The 20,627-nt window shown below is 42.3% G+C and overlaps 1 protein-coding gene across 13 annotated transcripts in view; it reads right to left on the reverse strand.

Moving 5' to 3' along the window:
- fbrsl1 (fibrosin-like 1) overlaps window positions 1-19,834 on the reverse strand; it is a 307,681-nt gene extending 287,847 nt beyond the window's left edge. For 5 of the 13 annotated variants that reach the window (XM_032516012.1, XM_032516013.1, XM_032516011.1 and 2 more), the window contains exon 1: window positions 18,169-19,662. In XM_032516012.1, the coding sequence (XP_032371903.1) occupies window positions 18,169-18,471 (303 nt within the window). In that variant the 5' untranslated portion in view covers window positions 18,472-19,662. Of the gene's footprint in view, window positions 1-18,168; window positions 19,666-19,785 lie in introns of those variants that run through there. The other 8 variants (XM_032516010.1, XM_032516008.1, XM_032516018.1 and 5 more) reach the window with 6 other exon arrangements.
- Between the last annotated feature and the right edge of the window lie 793 nt (window positions 19,835-20,627).

Consider the following 20,627-nt stretch of genomic DNA (forward strand, 5'->3'; position numbering starts at 1 on the left):
TTCAGAAAGCCCTCAGAGGCCTACACAAGCTAAAATAGTTTCAAAAAGTCTAACCATGTTTTTTATATTCCAAGAAATATAGGCAATAGGCTTGTAAAAACTACTGAAAACTGGCTGCTGAAACACGGCAGGGGGTCAGGTAAGAAGATTTATTTATAACCCAACATGAAGTTAACTATGACGTCATACATGTTACATGTGAAGTTGGATGTGGTTCTGAAATATAAGCAAATCATAATGCACATTAATAAGCATCCGACTTACTATAACATTTACCAAAACTAAATGTTATAGCCACCAGCATATAACAAGAAACAATTCTAAGAATTACATTAATTTCTCTGTAATAATTTACATAAATGTAACATATTGCTCAGTAACACAAACTGAGAATAAGGCACATCTATTACAGCACACACATCCATAACAGAGCAGTGTAATACACCTTTAACAGCTCAGCACGTGGCTCCACAGGCTGGTCTGTTTACTGGCGATTGCACGTTGCTAGCAAACACAACCTGAGTATTAACATGCCTTTATTATTATTATTATACACAGGTGCAATACCTGTGCAATGACATGGAAGCAACCCCTTTCCAGTGTCAACAAGAAGGAATATAACATGGAATGAAATATAAGTAGTGCAAAAGAAAAGGGGGAGGGGAGTGCAAATATATCAGCTATGCAATAAGAAACACAGCAATAGCAATATTATCAAGGCGATAATATAGCTCTCTCTCTCTCGCCCTCCCTCTCCAAAGAAATGTCACGTTGTAACACGGGCTAACTTCCACATCGTAGCGGAACTCTTATGAAGATAACGAGGCAGTAAAAGCCGCGACAGTTTAGCAAGCTACAGAATAGTTTTAACTTTCGTTCTGGGCTACACACATTTCTTCAAGCTAGGGAGTTTCCTTGCAAAAGCAGTAAATCTAAAAACTATGAAATAAAGCAAAAAGGGAACATGAATTAGAACAGTAAAAGTTAACAGACTTTATGCTCATTTATATTTCTGTTTTGATATCTGTCTCGTTTGTTGAATAAAAAGCTGCTATTGTGAAAACCGTATCATTTGAAGAGATTTGGAATGTATAATACTTTTTCTTTTTTAAAGCTAATTTTTTGGGGCTTTTCCCTTTTATTATAGTGACAGTGGATAGACATGAAAGGGGGTGAGAGATGGGGGATAACACGCAGGAAAGGGCCGCGGGGCGGACCAGAACCCGGGCCGCTGTAGGACTCAGCCTACATGGGGCGCACGCTCTTACTTGGTGAGCTAGAGGCCGCCCCATAATACTTCTTCTTTGACAGAGAATATATGATGACATCGCTCGATTACTGATTGGAAGACTCATTAACTGACTGACTGATTTACTAACTAGCTGGGGCAGACGGGCTGAATGGTGTCTGAATGAGTGACTGATCGACAGGCTGCTCTGGTCTTGGCAGCACCACCCTTACCACACATCCACACCCACCAGGCCATTGGTGTAGCCTGTCAGTGTGTGTAACTGTTTCCCACCTCTTGTATTATGGTGCAAATCGAAACGCCAAGGAGAGCAATTGTGTGTGTGTGTGAGTGTGATGAGTAGGAGTAGGGGAGGGAGGGAGGTGGGTGGGTTACCTTCCATCTCCCTCTCAGCTTCTTGGCAGGCAGGAAGGGGAAATATGATTATCCAGTGGGGGAATTGTTTAATCAACACCTGGAGCTGATAAATGAAAATAGGAGGATTTATGTACTAAGAACAAGCTTACCTCTGCTGCCAGGAAGCAATTAAACATGAAGCTAGAATCCTACCCTCTGTATGCTCTCTTTCTTTCCATCTATCTTATTGTATGGGTCTCTCTCTCTTTCTCTCTCTCTCTCTCTCTCTCTCTATGTCTATGTCTGCGCTCAGTGGCACATTTGGAGAACTGATAGCGAGCCTTGGGGGAACGCTGACTGGAAGACAGGGAAGGTATTCATTCCCACAAAGTGCCTCATTAACGGCTGATAACAAAGTGTCTGAGAAGTGTTGGGATATCATTTGATTCTGTGTCAGGGCGGGGGTGAAGCGATAATCCTGCATAGCTACAGATAGGCAATGCTACAGTAAGCTACAATATCTTGCTTTGTATTTTCTGTATAATATTTGATTTAATTTTTGCAAAATCAAGTCAAGATGAGTAATCATTAAAGCTATGTACACAGTTGATGTCTCAATTTTGATATAACAGTATCAGTGGTCCATTAATCACACATATAGTGAAAGCAAAGTGTGGCAGGGTCTGTACAGAGTAGATCCATAAAATACAAAGTTCACCACATACAGTACACTTTTTTGCCTCTCAGCCTCATCTGTGCAAGTTGACAATCAAGCCATGTTTTTATTAAATTATTGCTTCTCAATAGTTCTGCTTTCTGCAACCACAGCAGACCCTTGTACAGGGAGAAGGAGGAACTACTATTGAGACAAAGTATCACTTCACAGCAATAGTCATCATGAAATCCCAACGAAAGGTTTATTGACGACTAAACATAATTATTAACAAAAGACATGGTGTAGTGAGTAAATAGTGCCAGTGGGGTGTGGAGTGTATGGATAAGTGAGGAATGCATGGATGTAAAGTAACTGCAACTAAAGTGGAGCTATGGAGACTCGGAGACAGCCAAACACAATGAGACCTGGCATGTGGATATAACCTTGTTTTAGGCCTAGATTGAGGCCTACCCAGGTGTCAGCCTATTAACTAATTAAACCTGCCAAACTGCCAGCCCCTGCAGGAAGGCCAATGAGGCCAAGAGCAGGCAGAAAAGGGAGGGGTCGTAATACGAGTAGAGTAGCTCTGTGTGGTGCCTACATACATGTAGGATGTAGTCTCAGTGTACACAACCAACATCATTCTAAGGCAGTAAACACGGGTATCAACTTGTCAAGCTATGCAAGACAGAACACAAACGCACTATGTTTGAATGAACACAATATTCAGTTTTTTGCCATTATTCCGAAAAAGAAAATACTCCGACTGAGCTGTTTACATGGCTAATGAAAGTGAATATTCCACTAATACTCCCGTTTACCTGTAGCCGTGCAAAATACGACTTTTTCAAAGTTTACCAGCGGTGGAGGACTTCCCTCTTTCATTCCTTCAACTGGCTCTTGAAAAGATCGTCATAGCGATGCGTGCGCATATCCAAAAACCTGTTGATATCCAAGTCTTTGATCATGTTTAGAAGTATGTTGCATGTCGTTCCCCTTCTCTCTCCCCTTTTATGTCATCTGTCCTGTCAAAATAAAGGCCAAAAAATGCCCCAAAAATATTCTTTAAAAAATAAAATAAACATGACCTGTATCCAATTCTGAATATTGTCATAATTGGAATAAAAATGGAATACTGGTGTGAATGTAAACATACTCAGTGATTCAAGAATTAAGCATAGTTAGCCTGCCAATTAAAGGTCCTGTGTGGTATTGTGGTTTTTAATAAAGGTCTGACAACAAAGTTTGACATTTTGTTTGCAGATGATATGCTACGGTCCGATGATGATGAGTAACACACACAATGGTCTCAAACCTCCATCAGAGACCAAAGACCATTTGTATGCCAAGCTTTTCAGATGTTTGGTAAACTGATGCATGTGCCAAACACCCAAAAATTGAACGTAGGCCTTTAATAATGATTAGACATCAGGGTTAAGTACATAGTGACCCCCCTCTGACCCTTGCTCGGGTCAAAGCTCAGTCCTGGCGTGCATCTGCTGATATATCCCTGAGCCAGATTCTTCCAGTTAAACAATGATAAATTCTACAATGGAAATTAAGTTAAGTGTGGTTGATCCTTATTCACAAAACCACAAAATAGGTTTAATATGCCACAGATATGGGCTTTCATTTACTGCTGACACCCACACAGAAAAGCACTCAAGTGCCACCACCATCAATAAAAATCTCTTTGCCTTGTCATTGTTTACATTCCTACATTTTCAGTGTACGCTACAGTGCTCGTCCAAGTGAAACATGGAAACATGGTTAAGCTTATGTGGTTAAAAAAAAAATAAAAAAAAATACCAGTGTGGTTTGAACTGCTGATTACCAATTTTCTGTGTCAATATTCTATATATTGGAATTCCAAAAGTCACAAATATTCCTTTATGTGCACTACTACTACTACTACTACTACTACTACTACTACTACTACTACTACTACTACTGTTATTACAGTAACATAACCCTATCCATACTTGCATTAAAGCTCTCATCAATAAATCTAGAGGGTATCCTTTTTGTAGATTTAATCAACAACACAATATGCAATTAAAGGAACTGCATTATGACAGTGATTGGCTTGTATCCACTCTTTTAATGACTAATAGTGTTGCTATGAATAGCGTGGTATTTGAACTGCACACGGCCAAAGCAGCTGCTGTGCTACGAAGCTGAGGGATGTGGAATGCAAATAGTAGCTTGGCAGAGTTCTGTTTATGTTCCCTCGCTCACACGTTGCCTGTTTTCTTTATTGACTCAACAACTGGCCGCATGCTCAGACACCGGTGTGTGTGTGTGTGTGTGTGTGTGTGTGTGTTGTGTGTTGTGTGTGTGTGTGTGTGTGTGTGTGTGGGAGTAAAATTATGATCTCATTTCAAGCCTTGGGTAAGCCTTGCTGATTCTTAGGTGCCTTGCCTCAGACAATCTGACAAAGTGGCCTCTCTGAAATGAGCTGTGTGGCCTGCTTGCGTAAGTGGAGCAGATGCATTTGACTGCCTTTGCTCTATGGGTAAAACAACCTGCAGACTGCGAAGAAAAACAGAGGAGAAGTTGTCGGTGGGTGTACGTGCTCTCTGTACAGTATATAAGGGAAGAGGGAAGCAGTCGGAGTGAAGAGATGGACAGGGATGGAGAGAAGAGGAGACATGCCCTGACGATACTATTCTTTGGCAGATCACTCAGTCAGTGTGGCTGACACAGAGCTAGTCTTGCCCTTGCAGGCTTTACTGCCATGATTATGTTACATATGCCTTATTAAATATTGCATTATATTTCAAACGCATGACTCTCCGTCTCCACTCTGATGAGCACACAGCCGCAACATTGACTTTCATAGACGCTCCGAGGATTGTCTGACTTGCTAACAGGTCCAGCATGTTGATACGATCTTATACAGAAACGTACAAACCTTTGCCTGACCAAAATTGTGTACATGAATTCAATAAATACTGTTTTTTTTGTTTTAATGCAGAGAGAACACGACTCCAGGAGGGTTTACGGTTTTCCCTATAATTTAATATTGGCAGGGTCAAAAGCTTCAAACAGCATGTGGACCACAAGTCACTCTCCACAGAAACCCAGGGCATCAACTGTCTGCACTTCTATTCCTACTATAAAAAACGATAGTATTAATAAAACAATAGCATATGTTGCTACAATACTCACATGTAGTTGGAGTTGCAAAGTAAGATGAGATTTTCTGTTCTGTGTCCAAATGTTTATTTTAATTATATCCACAATGAACATAGAAACATGGGACTCTCCTGAATAATAAGATATGTTTACATTATGGCCAAAAATTAAAATTATTTCAACTTAATTATTCAGCATGCTGGGTGGCTCTGTATACTATAATACCCATGGGCTATGGAGAATAGGCAGTCAGAATCAGAAAAACAACATTAAGCGTTTTCAATGAAATACATTTTGAGTCTTAGTCACCTTTTCTCCTTTTGTTGTTTTATGTTTATGGGGGGGGGGGGGATTAATACCCTTTCCGAGAATAACATTAAATGTGTTTACCAGGTCATATGGAAAGTATTTTTCCAGAAAAGGAGGCACAAAGATCACCACCTTGGAACAGTCGGGATAAGAGAATGAGCCCAAATGTCTCTGTCCATATAAAACCAAATGTCCCATAACAATGACTTGCCTGTGAATCACTGATGTGACAAAGGATCAGGCAAACTGCACCACAGCCGTCCTATCACAAGTGCATAACAATGACCAGCTGATGTCCACATTTCTGTACAAGGGCAATAATCAGCCTGATACAGTGGAAAGCTAATGTCCTTTTACGTCTAGTATGTCAGCAAAGACCAATCCTATACCCCCCACCTGCCAAACAAAGCCACCCAGATACCAGGAGCAAAGTGTGGCTGGCCGACAAGGTGCTACATTTCGACAAGAAAACTGATTGTGGCAGCTCAGAGCAGAGTTGTCAGGCAAATGTCACCCGGACAGTGAATGGAACAGAAGTGGCGATGTGAAAGAGAGAATTTCCACATTGCATAACCGCCCTCTTATCTAAGCTCTATTATCTTGGCCACGGCTTGTTACATGGCTGCCAAAGCTATCACAAAAAAAATAAATCTGAATTTTTTTTGGCTTTGCCTGCACCCACACAAAAACAGAAAAGGCTAAACCCTGTGAATACAATCAACATACCAACAAACAATAAGCTGTAATAAATTGCAGACCAACATATCACTGTATCTTATTTCAGACAGGGAGCTGAGTGCTGAGCAATTATTGTCAGCATCACATGGCCGATAAAGTCTATTCCCCTCAGAGCTGCTGTTGGTAGCGAGTGTCGGAAGAAGAGCATGTCAACAACTGTTCACGCTAATTGCTTTCACACCAAAAGCGATCTATTAGGAAAACATGCAGCACGACGCCGCTCAATTTCACGACTGCTTGAGTCATGTCTTTAAAAAACGAGGCCCTCCTTAAAAACATGGACTGCAGACTGATTTAAATCTGCAGTGTTTTGGGGACTGGAGATTTATTGCTTCCTTCTCTTAGCGGGAGATGTTTTAAAAGTGGCCTCCTAATGGGCTTTTCTTCAGATGTTATTCAGTTCTGAAAAGTATGCATTTTATTCTACCTGGCATTACAATGTACAAAGACCTTGAATGTAAAACAGCAGATATGCCCAGTGTTTGAGCCAGGATTGTTGGAAGGGGGTCAAATGGGACCATTGGTGTTTTTTCTAGGGAGTGAGTGCTTCATTCAAGCATAAACAATGCTTAGGAGTACTCTACTTCAGTACAAATTTGAAGAACTTGTACTTTACTTGAGTCTTTTCTTGTCCTGCCCCTTTCTACTAGCCTGGACTTTAGCTTTTTGCAAATGATTCAAAATCATTTGAGTGGTTGTGTCAGCGAGGTAGATAAACAAATAGAAGACAGAAGAAATAGAAATCTTTAGCCAAATAATCACAAATTTCAAAACAGGAGTTTATTTGACCTTATAATTATTACTAAGGTAGCCTCTCTTGGAAGTAAAAAAAAAAAAAAAGAAATTCAACAAAGGGAGGGAAAAAGATTATTAAAGAATTCTCAAAGAAGGCTGGCTTACCCCGGGCCAGGCCAGCTCAGCTGCGTCTTCCTCCTGTCTCGTCCCGCTGTCTCTCCTACCTACACCTGCCCCGTCCCGCTGTCTCTCCTACCTACACCTGCCCCAGCACCCTATCCCTTCTCCCCTTTCTACCTGCCTGCCTATGCACACAGAGAGGGGAGGGGCTGCTCCCCCTCTACTCCTCACAAAATAGATTCAGAGAGAGGGGACTGTTTTGGCAGCCACAGGAGAGAAATACCTTGCATGCTCACTGGACAATACTACAATACTCCTTTTCTGCAGAAAGTCGCCAGATCTCTTGCTAGTCGCGTTTGTAAAAAAAAAAAGTCGCTAAATCTAGCAACAAAGTGGCTAAGTTGGTAACACTGTGTGCACGGAGGGGAGGGTCTGTGTGTGTGTCTGTGTGTGTGTGTGTGTGTGTGTGTGTGTGTGTGTGTGTGCATGTGTGTGTGTGTGTGTGTGTGTGTGTGTGTTGTGTGTGTGTGTGTGTGTGTGTGTGTGTGTGTGTGTGTGTGTGTGGTGTGGTGTAGAGGGACAGAGAGACAGAGGAGAGCAGGGAAAGAAAAGTTGAAAGTGAAGTTAAACAAATGCGTGTTTTAAACAGCGTAAAAAAAAACCACACAAAAAAACGCAATGTGTGGCAGCCGATGTTGATTGTGTGGCGCAGCGCCACAAATTAGTCTGTGTGTGGAAAACCCTGCACTGGCTTGTGATGTTATCTAGGGGTGTAACAATGACCGGTGTAACGGTAAACCACGATAAAAATAACAATAACAATTACCGTTTTCATTTAAAATATCATGATTATCACGGTGGATTACCACGGTCTGGACACCGTGTGTTTAATCTTTCCCAGCTTCATCCGAGTCTCCTGAAGTTGCTGCGCAGGCGCACAGTATAGCCTCCAACGTGCGTTTCTTAGTCAGGGGCACTGTATAGCCTCCAACGTGCGTTTCTTAGTCAGGGGCACTGTATAGCCTCCAACGCGTGTTTCTTAGTCAGGGACACTGTATAGCCTCCAACGTGCGTTTCTTGAAGTTAGAATCACGGCGGAAGGAGGAGATGACGGTACTCAGGACATTCATCAGCCCTCTAAGACACTAAGTCCAAAGCATGGGCATATTTTGGCATATATTTTATAAGAATGCTAAAGGGCAGTTGATTGAAGATAGCTGTTCTGTTCCTTATCTTTATCCTTGTTCCTTTGATGTTAAAAGTTGCACTTTTGATAAGGTTTTGCCTGTATTTGTTTAATATAACAAACACTGTTAGACTTTTTGAAACTATTTCAGCTTGTGTAGGCCTATCACTACTTTCTGAACATATTGAACACACTTTTAAAAATACTACGATAATGCCAAAAACCGTGATCATTTTGGTCACTATAACTGTGGGATTCCATTTTCATACCGTTACATCCCTAATGTTCATAAGGTATCAGCCAACAGCTCCTTTTGTAGTTTGGCTAACTCAAAATAAATGTTCACACAACTGCTAACAGCATTGATGACCTTGCTTTAATGGGGACACTTGGGTACAGGGAGGTTGTAAAGAGTTTGTTTTTTATTGTCACACTGTGTGCTGGCTTAAACCTTTAGTGATTGCTAGTGGCACACAAAAAGTGCAAGCATCTACAAAAGAGTTTTTTTTCCCCTTGACATAATATCAGTACCATGGCCGAGCAAAGCACTTTATTGTGAAGTATTCACCTTGGTTTGCAGGTCAGCATTATTGAAGTACTTATTATTATCCCCCCCCCATTCCCCTCCTACCAACTGAATGAGTCTGCATAGCTGGAAAAAATGACCTACACCCTCATGCAAACAAAACGTTGAAAAGGGATTAAAGTGATGCGAGGGCTGAAGCAAGCCAGGCTTTCAGAGCTCTCTCTTTTGCTGTCTGTCAGTGAAGGACACGGCTGAAAAGGAAAACAGCCATTACTTAATGAGCCACTTAAAGAGTGCCCTTTCTATTTAGGTTTCATTATTTTTATTGTAAATCCTTCACAGCCCTCGTCTGTTAGCCATTTATACAGAGCTTCTGTGGCCAAGTGCACTATTATAGATTAACCAAAATCACAGGGCTGGAAAATACCTCAGCTGAATGACAAATATGATTACTATGAAGTTATCTCTCCAAATCATTTCTTTTTCTCAAATTGGTCAAATGAAATATCTTTTGTTAACATTGTTTAGTAACGTGCATTAATCAAGCAGTTGAGGAACCGGGGAGGGGTTATGAAAAAGCAAAAAGGGGGGGACAAATCAGCATGGGATAATTACTTCTCATCCATTGCAGGCTCTGAGACAGCATCTTAATCACAGCGTAATTACATCCTGTCATTCAAAGCAACGAAAACACTGAGACAGGAAGATGGAAGACGGCTCGGGACAACGAGCAGGAAATGGATATATATATATAAATATATGTGTGTGTCTACAACAAGCTACCAACGTGTTTTATGTGCCACTTAATATGTGTCAACTATGTTGTACATGTCTGCACATTTCCGCAATTCCTCACGCGCCAGGGTACCTGAAAACAAAGAGGCTCTTATTCTGAGGTTTTTATAGTGCTGGTACATTCAGACTGTGGAGTGATACCTCAAAATAGACAACTGACAGGGCTTCACAAAGGACCCTCGAGGGCCGGCATGCATTTATATCACTACCTTCCAAAAAGTACACCAGTGCTGCTGGCTGAAAGCCTCAAAAAATAAGGAAATACAGATACATCTCTTTTCTGCCTGGGTATGGCACTCCAATATTTTTTTGTTACTGACTTAAATGTGTCCTACAACTCCCTGTGAAAACTATCAAGTACCAAAAGCCAGCATCAGATGCACGCTCTTCTTAACAAATTGTTTGATCACGCAGCATCTGATTTAGATCACAATTTCCCCAACTTAGAGCGGTTCATGGAGGAAAAAGACTTTTGGTCCAGTGTCTTAGGCTCTGATCTCTGCGCTACTATGCTGTCATTTCACTGAGATCATCCCGGCTGGAGAATATTTAAGAGGTACAGGAGTTTTCTTGTAAACAATGTTTAATATAAATGTGTATCCTTGAAGTCTTACAAGCATGTTGGACACATGTCTTTCCTCTTGAACAATTCCAAAGCAAGCATTGCATTTTGGAATATGTAAAATCCTACATGGTTAGCATCAGTATCTGCTAGCTTGTGGTCTTCTTCAATGCATTTACGGGTGCATTGCTACGCTTGGTTACCGCCACCAATAGCGTGGAACTGCTAACAGGAATTTGTAATGCATCGCCTGCATGCATGTTCAATTTGATTCAGTTTCTTGTCTGATCCACTCGTAAAAACATGTCCTGAGCGCTTTCATCTCCTCCTTCTGCCATTATTCCAACTTCAAGAAACGCACGTTGGAGGCTAGGCCTCTGTTACTAGGCCTGCACGATTAATCGTTTTAAAATCGCGATCTCAATTCACCCTGTTCACAATTTACATTTTTTTTTAATGACTTTGATTACGATTTAATTTTACTACTTTCTTTCTGTGAGTTTTAAACATAGACTGTATAGAATAGGTTTCAAAGCGCTGCAATGCTCTCCCTTCTCTTCATTGAAGCCTCTATGTGTACAGGCTTGTGGTGATGAGTAATGTCCCAAAAAAATCTGTTTGGTACTGCCAATTTGTTTTGTTTTGTCATGGTTCACGTGCGCAATAAATATTACACGTCGTGAGAAAAAAATCATGGCAGAGAATTATGATATCAATTCTAAGCTGAACAATCGTGATTCATATTTTTCCCCGAATTGAGCAGGCCTACTAGAGGCTACTCGGTTTGCACACCATGCTAATCCACCGTGATAATGATATTTTAAATGAATACGGTAATTATTGTTTTTTATATCGTAGTTTACCGTTACATCCCTAGCCACTAGAAACTGAAAATATTAATAACCCCTAGTGCTTTTACAGCTTAGTCTATACACCTTTGATAGGTTAACAACATGAGCTGAAATTATTACTTGTTCAACCAATTAGTCGGTTGAAAATTAATCAGCAACAATTGTGACAATCAAATAACAGTTTGTCATTTTTTAGGCAAAGATTATTTGGTTCTAGAATCCCAAATATGAGCATGTGCTTGTTTTTTTTCATCTTCTATAAAATTAAACTGAATCCCTTTGGGTTTTGGACTGTTGGTCTGACAAAAGAAGCCGTTTAAAGACATCAACTGGGATTAATCAGTAATGATAACAATTGTTTGTCGAAGCCCTAAAGATCCTACACATACATGTGTTACATCTCTGAGCTGGCCTCCAACTCCTCCTTTGTTTGACTTGGGAATCTATGAACTGAAGCACTTAATGCACTTGCAGGGTTTCCTCGATGTTGATATGCTGATGCCACGGTGAACTTTCTACCGCCATGGTAAGAGAAATAGGGCAGACGTACAACTGGGTTTCCGCTACGTGCATCGTAAAGTTTGACTCTGGGTTTTGTTTTGTTGTTAAACTGTGTGTAAAATGAGCGGTGACATCACCGGTTCCGGTACTGTCTATTTGCTGGATGGTTTCAAGGTAACAGTCGGTAGCTAACATTAGCAAATAAGCCCGTTGACAGTGACGTTATTGTTCATATTTTGGCACGATTTTTCTGATCGTAGTGGTCATAGTGACTGAAAGTGTGATGTGAGATGCTAAAAAGAAAAACTAAAAGTTAAATGTTAAACTAAATGTTAATTTTTGACGTGGAACCTCCCCGCCGCAGATGAAAAAACTTCTAGAGGAAACACTGACTTGTCTTTTATGTCACATGAGTCCTCCACAGCTGAATATAAGTGTAGTTTGGTAGTAACAGAGATTATCTCCATGCTTTCAGATCCACATGAACACACTTCCACAACACACTAGAACCTTCCTTGGGTGGATATATTTAGGTCACTGGTTGATGGCTTGGACAGATGCACAGTGTAGGTCCAATCCTGGTTGTTGTGTGTGTGTGTGTGTGTGTGTGTGTGTGTGTGTGTGTGTGTGTGTGTGAGAAGGCTTGTGATTGTAACCATGCATTTATCAGCTGTGCTGTCGCCTACAGTGTGTGGCAGTTAGAGAAAGCCGGGGCCCGGGGGATGTCCCACTGGCATTAAGAAAGCTCTCTCCGTGGGATGCGTCAGCCAATGAGCAGGGGAGCCTCGGGGGGGTTGCTTTGTTAATTAAAGCTGGAGTTGTTTGTCAGTGCCGGCATATGATGCACAGCGCTATCACTGTCGGGGGAAAAGCGAAAACACGCATCAAGATTCCTGCAACAAATGTGCTGCCTCACCACAGAAGCAAGCCATCGTACTACAGCAACGACCACTGTGGCTTAAAGTGTCACTATCAGTTTGCACTGTGTTACCCAACTGCCAATCAGGGCAGAGTGAACGCACAGAGCTGACCACAAGGAAAAGATGGGGAAAGATAGATTTACCAACCAACCAAGATCTTTATTCAACCCATTAATCTCAAGAAAGCACATTCGGCTGAAGCTCAGAAGGCCTCAAGAAATCTCTGCATAGGTGCTACCAGGCTGAATTATTAATTGTCTTTGGCAAGTATTGTTCTGACATGAAGTGTCGTCAGGATTGCTTTTGAGTGTAAGCTGTGCTAATGACTGCTAATAAGGGACACATGGTGTTATCTGAGCGAAAGCAGTGAGACGCCGAGTAATGAACGCTATGGGACTAGAGCTGTAGAGGTGCAAGTGTGGTTATTTTGGGGGAAAGCCTAAAACTAAAACTTGAATTCTTTGAGGCCTTCATCCGAGCACTTGACGAAATACTGTAGAACGACACATACTTGTAGCTGGAATGTTGCTGGCTTAGATCCATGCACCAGCTGGGAAAATAGAAGCGGAGAGACTGAAGCAGCTTCACCAACAACAACTGTCAAGCTCCCCTAGGGCAAGGGACTTCATCTCCTATTTTGCTTAGGTAAAACTGCTTCAATGACTAACAGCGCATGATGATTAGTGTAAGTGTGTCAAACAGGGCCATAAAGAAAAATGTAGTGTAAGATGAGATTTATTTTTTGAATATTTAGTTAACAGATTACCTTTTTTAGGGTGACTAAAAATAAGTCACATATTTCCATTAATTTTAGTTTCATAGTGTAAATGTTATGGAGATAACAAGGGAGCTATCTAACATGTTGTACTCGGGTTGGCGGCGGGATATGATGATGAGATGATGAAGCATGTTTTGTTATGAGTTTTGAGTGGTTCCACCCTGGAAGAAGTGTGATTAAAAAGTGGATACAGTTACACAGTCAAAGCTATCTCCGTGCTCTTACTCTAGCCACGCCCCAAAAGTACTTGTATATAATAACGGTGAGTTAATAGTTACTGCTAACAATCACTAGTGCTACAGTAGCAAAACATCCCTGGATGAATAAAGAGAAAATCTCTATATCCCATCAAGAGCTTCTTTTTATGCAACCCATGTTTTTGTCTGAATGCCTGGCCTTTCGGCTTCCTGCCCTCGACACCGATGTAATATCACTAAATCAAATAAACCTAAATCCCCATTAGAGTGCATTTAGAAACTCACGCTGCGAAACGAAAAGCCCAAACAAATCTGTGAATTCATGTCAAAGCAGATGAACAGAAGGATTGTGGATTAACGAGAGGGGATTTGCCACCACGACGTCACTCACAGAGCAAATGGAGCAAATCAAACATCTTATTAAAAGTGTGACAGAGGGATAATTGTGTCATTTTTATTATCTGCTCACTTGTTCTATGCACAGAGGGAGACTTCTGGCGGGTTTAAGCAGCAGAGGGTAATTGTTTTAAAACGCTGCTGTCAGGTAAAAGCCTTCTATTTCCAGGGGCTTGGCTTTTCCGCATTTGAGAACAACCTGAGTATTCATTATTCTTTCTAACATTTATCATGAAAAGAAATGTAGAGTGGTATCTCTTGAAAAGTGAGAGAGGGGTAGTAACAAGAAATTCTCATTCCAACAAAGAATCATAAAAACCACCCAAACTCGACATACAAGTGTTTTTTCCTCTCTCCTTGGCTAGGCCAACAGAATGTGCTTATAGTCTTTGAATCATCACGGAATTATCTCTAACATTTCTTTAATCACAATAAGGTGCCCGGGACAAAGCAGGACGGCTGTGTTTGTACAGTCTATTTACACAGGTAAGTAAGCGGCTTTCCTATGAATAAACACGCCATGATCAAATGTGGTCGCGGCTGCAAATTGCTTTCGGCTGTAATGAAACAGGTTCAAGGGAACAGGCAAGACCCCTGTACAGCCTAAGTCTTCATCAAGGGAGCTTGTTCCTATCAGCGCAGAGCCAGAACATCAAAATCAACAGCCTACTGATTTTGCTTATAGTCAAAGTGCTTTGGGAGAAACCCATAACCTCTGGCACATCTGTAGCATCTGTGCACAAGTTACAGACTAAAATTGGACTATCGAATGATGGTGACAGGCAGCAACCCAAAGGTGACAAGGATTTTATGACACATGTTCATCCTCGAGCACAACAGCAAAGGGCTTAGATAGAGATTAAAAGAAACAACATAAAATAAATATTGGTATGTTTGCCGAGTGGGCTCATTGAAGCCAGAGAGGATGGATATAGATGTTGGCAGAATGCCAATGGGACGGTAGCCTGACTGAAAGGCCTGACATAAACACAACCGTGCTGGCCATCAGTCACTTGGAAGAGGTCAGGCGGACCACACACTCCCTCCGCCGGGGGTGAGCGAGCTTATCCGAGCATGACGTAATAGGTCAGAGCTGTTCCCTGGCCAAACGCTGCTGCATCCTCCTCATAATTGATGAGCAATTAGCACAGGTAGTGTAGGTCATGAGCTCCACCGTAGCGTACAGTGAGTAGGTGAAAGTTTGAGTCATGACCGATCATGAGACATTTCCAGAGGACACACATTTCAAACTCTGCATCTCATCCCCAGTGATGCAACTTATTACTGACAACAAATGTGATCACCGCCGTGACGCACACTAAAAGGTGTATGAAATATGTATATAGTCAACATGCTCATTTCTTTCTCCCTATGCAGGGAAATCAAGGAGCAAAACACACACACAAACCTGTGCACATCTCATGTAATTGCACCAAATCCACCAATATCATTTAATAAGCGCAGTCCATTTGCATGCAAATCAGACCAATTACCAACAAGTAGCTGGCATGAGAGTATTATTTCACATGGAACCATATCATGCCTCATTTGCTTAGCCTTGAAACATAAGCTCCTAAGCAGACCACACTGTTTTCCCTGTTCAACATGGATTTAGCACTTAAGTAAGAAAACTATTACTGCTTGGGATAGTGTCAAAGAAAAATTGAATTATTATCTGACTTAATTCCTCTCTCAAACACAAAGAGGCAGCGGTTTTATTACGATAAATCACCAAAGAGAAAACCTTTTTGGAAACACAACCAACAAAGGCAGCAGCCGGGATAAGAGGGGAAACATGAACAAGAATGACTTCTAGCCCACACATGAGGCTATTCCTAGAGGTCAAAATGGCAGGGCAGCGGGTTGACAGCAGCGGAGACACCGGCATGCTGGCAGAAGATGCCAGTAAGAAGAGCTCTGCTGCTATGACATCCTCAAAGTCTTTCACAGTCAGCAGCTGTCAGAAGTGGCAGCCGCGCCGCACAAAGGGCAGAAATACTCACAAATACAACATCACAGCACTCATACAAATCAATAGGCATGGGCACCAACACACATTTTCATTCATATCTCATCCACATTTGACAACAAGTAAGTTCATCTCAGGGAGGCACTGCTGTAGCCTCGCTGTGGTACCAAATGGGGAGTTTATGCTACTTTATGATGCTCTTGAATCTCCTATTGTATCATTATGGGACTTTATTAGATGTAACATGTTTAATCTCTACTGTACTGTAGCTACATAGTTTCTCCTGCTGTGTGTTTGTTTTACAATAATTACCGGATAACAATAGCTCTTTGTGGTTAGGGTTCATGCTCACTAACACCCCTCCTCTTTTCCCTCCCCTATCTGCTTTCACAAACACGCTAAGCACCGCGAGGGGCCGAGCTACATGGTTCATACCAATTTACTTAATACAACTACAGATGACCCGGACAAGTCAAACTTGTTAACAGAGGGAAGGTGGTGAAGTGAGTGTGTGTATCTTCCATTTTATATATGCAGAAGGACAAGGTTTATATGTCATGCAGTTATTTGGGGGGGGGGGCTTTTCCTTTATTTGATAGTGACAGTGGATAGACAGAAAAGGGGGAGAGAGATGGGGGATGACACGCAGCAAAAGGTCCGTAGGTCGGACTCAAACCCGGGATGCTGCAAAGAACTCAGCCTACATGGGGCACACGCTCTTACTGGGTGAGCTAGAGGCTGTCCTGTCACGCAATTTTGCTATGAATATCTGCATCCAACCATTATATTGAGTTAGCACTATGTAGGAGTCAATCATGACTGATTAATACCGTTGCTAAGCCTACATGGGAGGTTGTCATCGAAATGAGGTGGCCTGTGGTATGATCCACTGGCTGTTAAATGAGGTCATCATCTGAAAATATACAGACCTCAGTGGGTGTTTAATATGTTAGCTCTGTTTATTAAAGCAAGTGATTTATGCCAACTACAGTAGTGCTGCCATTACCAGATTGAGCAATGGAACACACACACACACACACCACACACACAACACACACACACACACACACACACAACACACACACACACACACACCACACACACACACCACACAACACACACACACACAGGCCTGCCTGCCTTGTCAGTCAGCCTGATGTCCCACAGGGAGCAATGTTTTATTTGTCATTTGGAACATCATTAGATAAAAGACATAAGACAATGTCACTGGAGAACCTCCTTTCTTCCTGACATAATTCCTCTGACAGTAGATGTACCACAGCCTAATGACAGAAACACAGTTATCAGCGCACGCTGTATCAGCCTGGAACACTTGAATGGCAGTTTATCAAAGAGCAAAATGTCAAGAGTGCACTCACAATGAATAAAACAATCCAAGCCAGAGCCATAACACACACACAAACGCACACACCCACATGTCACCTCTGGTCTACAATTTACCATAGGAAGGAAACTGGTGTAAAAAGAAAAAATAGACAAAAACAACAGGAAGAAATTCTCTCTCTCTCTCACTATTGGGCATACTTTGTCACACAAGGCACTATTTTAGTCTGTTTGCTAGAGCTGATGCCACATCACGTAGCCCACTGACTGCGCTGCCACTGGTCAAACATGCAACACACACACACACACACACAACACACACACACACACACACACACACACACACACACACACAGCAGTTTAAATTCCTCAACAAACCATACCCTGCCAATGATTAACATCTCATTCACCAAGCCTTCAACTTATGATATTCTGCAAACAGAGTTTGTGTGCCGCTGTGATTGTCAAACACTTTCATGTCAAGGACTCCAAGCAGACACACATTCAGCTCCATGGACCAGGCAGCCCAATAAGAGAACACTAGTGGTGTGTATTGAACTCTACAGCTGTCAACAGCCATGTGTGATGAGAATCAAAGGGGGGGGGGGGGGGGGGGGGGGCTGAATCTCTGATCTACACTATCAGATGATTAGAAGAGTCTTCCCTATCCCGTCTCTGATTGGCATCATATCAACTAAATGAAAGACAATAAGACTAGTCCTCAGTTGCTTGTGAGTGAGTGGGGGGCCTCAAGGACCCCCACTTTGAGAATGACTCCACTGATGAAGAATGCAACACACACACACAAACACACTAACAAACAATCAAACAACCAACCAGGTAATGATCCGGTTCCTCCTTACCTCCAGACGGTCCAGGCTGATGAAACTGGCGATAGCAAATCCATCAATGATATCCTCCTCCTGCGAGCTGGACTCCCGTCTCTTCAGCCGGGGGGGACGCGGAGCTCTGGGGGCGGCTGCGGGGTGTGACGCCTTTTTACCGTGCCGGGAGGCGGCGTCCATCCCCGGACTGTGTCCCTCCCTGTCGGAGCAGGAGGAGTTGGGGTCGGGGCTGCGGGCGTCTCTGCTTCCTGCCTCCCGCAACCTCCGCACCCTCTCCCGCTTGGATCGGCATCTCCGACCCTGCTTCAATTTGCCATCCATGTTGTTAGAGAAAGCTTGCAGTGTCAAAAACAAACAGAAATATAACTCCACAGGACGGTGATCTAGCCTAAACGCTCGCTGCACCGTGTAATAACAAGTAACACACACACACACACACACACACTCAACTGTCAATTGTAGGCTGCGCTATAACGTGAAGACATAGCGCTGGGCGCGCGCGCGCGTGTCTGTAATTAACAACGCAATTATAGCCTTATAACACTCAATGACCTTGAGTATAAACCCCCCCAATCTCCATTACGATAAGCAGATGTCCAAGTAGCCCACTCGGGCGAGAGAGAGAGGGCAAAGCGACGCGGATCCACACGCTATTTTGTCACGAATCTGCACTATGTCGACGCGGTATCCGCCAAAGCAGGTGCAAAACGGCGAAATAGTTCAAATCCACGCATTACAGCCGCTTTGCAACTTTTGTTGCATCGGAATAATAACACGCGATGTTAAAGCCTAACCTCGCTGCATACCGCAGACAGCGCAGAGAAATCATGTCGCTGCCCGTTGTTGTTTTCCACCACCACCCCGATCCAAGATCCAGGGCTGTCAAATAAAGAGCTTTGGATACTCTCCGTCCGGAACAAAAACGGCAGGCTAACGGTAAGTAGGCTACGTATCGGCCGTGGCTGCTGGATGAGTGAATAATCCCGTACGCGTTTGAGTTTTAAACCATATTCCTCTCTGTGCTTCAGGGGCAAATGGATCCCAAGTCCGAGAGCTACTTATGCGCAATATTTCCTAAATGATCCGAACCGTCCGAAGAAGACAACCATCCAGTGTGTAGCCAAACTCCATGAGGCGATGAAGCGGTCTATTCCAGTTTAGATAATGTTGAGTTTCCTATAAATCCACTCCGGTCCGTCCCTTGGCTGCTCAGTTGCTCAGTGGCTCGTGGTATTTTCTATTCGCATAAGAAGGCTTTGATAAGTGTCCTTAAAGCGACAGGAGTGATTAAAATCACCCCCCACCCCCACCCCCCCTTCTCTATTTCATTCCCCTCATCCGAAATTAAGAGACACAGTCAAGCTTCAGAGAACCCACATAACTGACGTATTTCCGCCACCTCTGGCCTACAATTTACCAAAGGAAGGAAGCTGGTGTAAAAAAAAAAAAATAGAAAAAAGAAAACAGGAAAACAGGAAAAAAAATCTCTCTCTCTCACTATTGGGCACACTTTGTCACACGAGGCACTGCTTTAGTCTGTCTGCTAGAGCTGATGCCACATCACGGATCCCACTGACTGTGCTGTCACTGGTAATACACACACACACACACACACACACACACACACACACACACACACACACACACACACACACTTTTGACAACTTCTCCATTCTGATGTTAGACATCATCCCCCAACGCTCTGAGTTCCCCGGCACACAACTCCAAAAAGTTCCACTTCATGTCGATTATTGTGAAAATTTCACAACAGACAGTACATATTTGAAAAATTGATTGTAATACTTACCCGGCCCCGTGTGCCCGCAGCTTTTGGGTTTGGTGTGTTTCCCAATCTGCAGTGTTGGGACTTCCAGGGGTCCCTTTGGGAGTTCCAGGGAGTACTCTGCAAAGTACAGCACAGCTTCATCTGCTTTCGATCAGCAGAAATTAGGGCAATGACATTATATAATCACACGTTGTGTAACAATTATTTTCATTATAGGTTGCATTGCCCCTTACTGTATAACTCCACCTACACGTAAATGAACACCTATTCAAGCCTTTATGATACTACGTATAACAAATCAATAAGTGGCATGCAATTATGTTGTGTGGTGTAATTTATATTAATAATAATACTTTTATTTTTTTTATTTAACAAATCAATATGTGGCAGGCAATAATGTGTGGTGTAATTTATATTTATAATTTTATATCTTTTTTGATTGCTATACAACAGTGGGCACACATGAGCCACAAGTGCACAAGTCTAACTACAGTGTGCAACTATGTATTTGTTACGTCAAGTATTGTGGCAGAAAAAAGTGCAATTTATCAAAAACTCTGAAAGATATAGACAGTAAATGATTAAATCACTCCTCTCCATCTTTGATACAGGACATCTTAACTGTACCATCAATCGCACATGAAAATATAGTACCAGAACACTAAAAATGATACAGATATCGATTGCAGGT

The sequence above is a fragment of the Etheostoma spectabile genome, chromosome 5, assembly GCF_008692095.1.
Source record: "Etheostoma spectabile isolate EspeVRDwgs_2016 chromosome 5, UIUC_Espe_1.0, whole genome shotgun sequence".
Classification (NCBI taxonomy): Eukaryota; Metazoa; Chordata; class Actinopteri; order Perciformes; family Percidae; genus Etheostoma; species Etheostoma spectabile.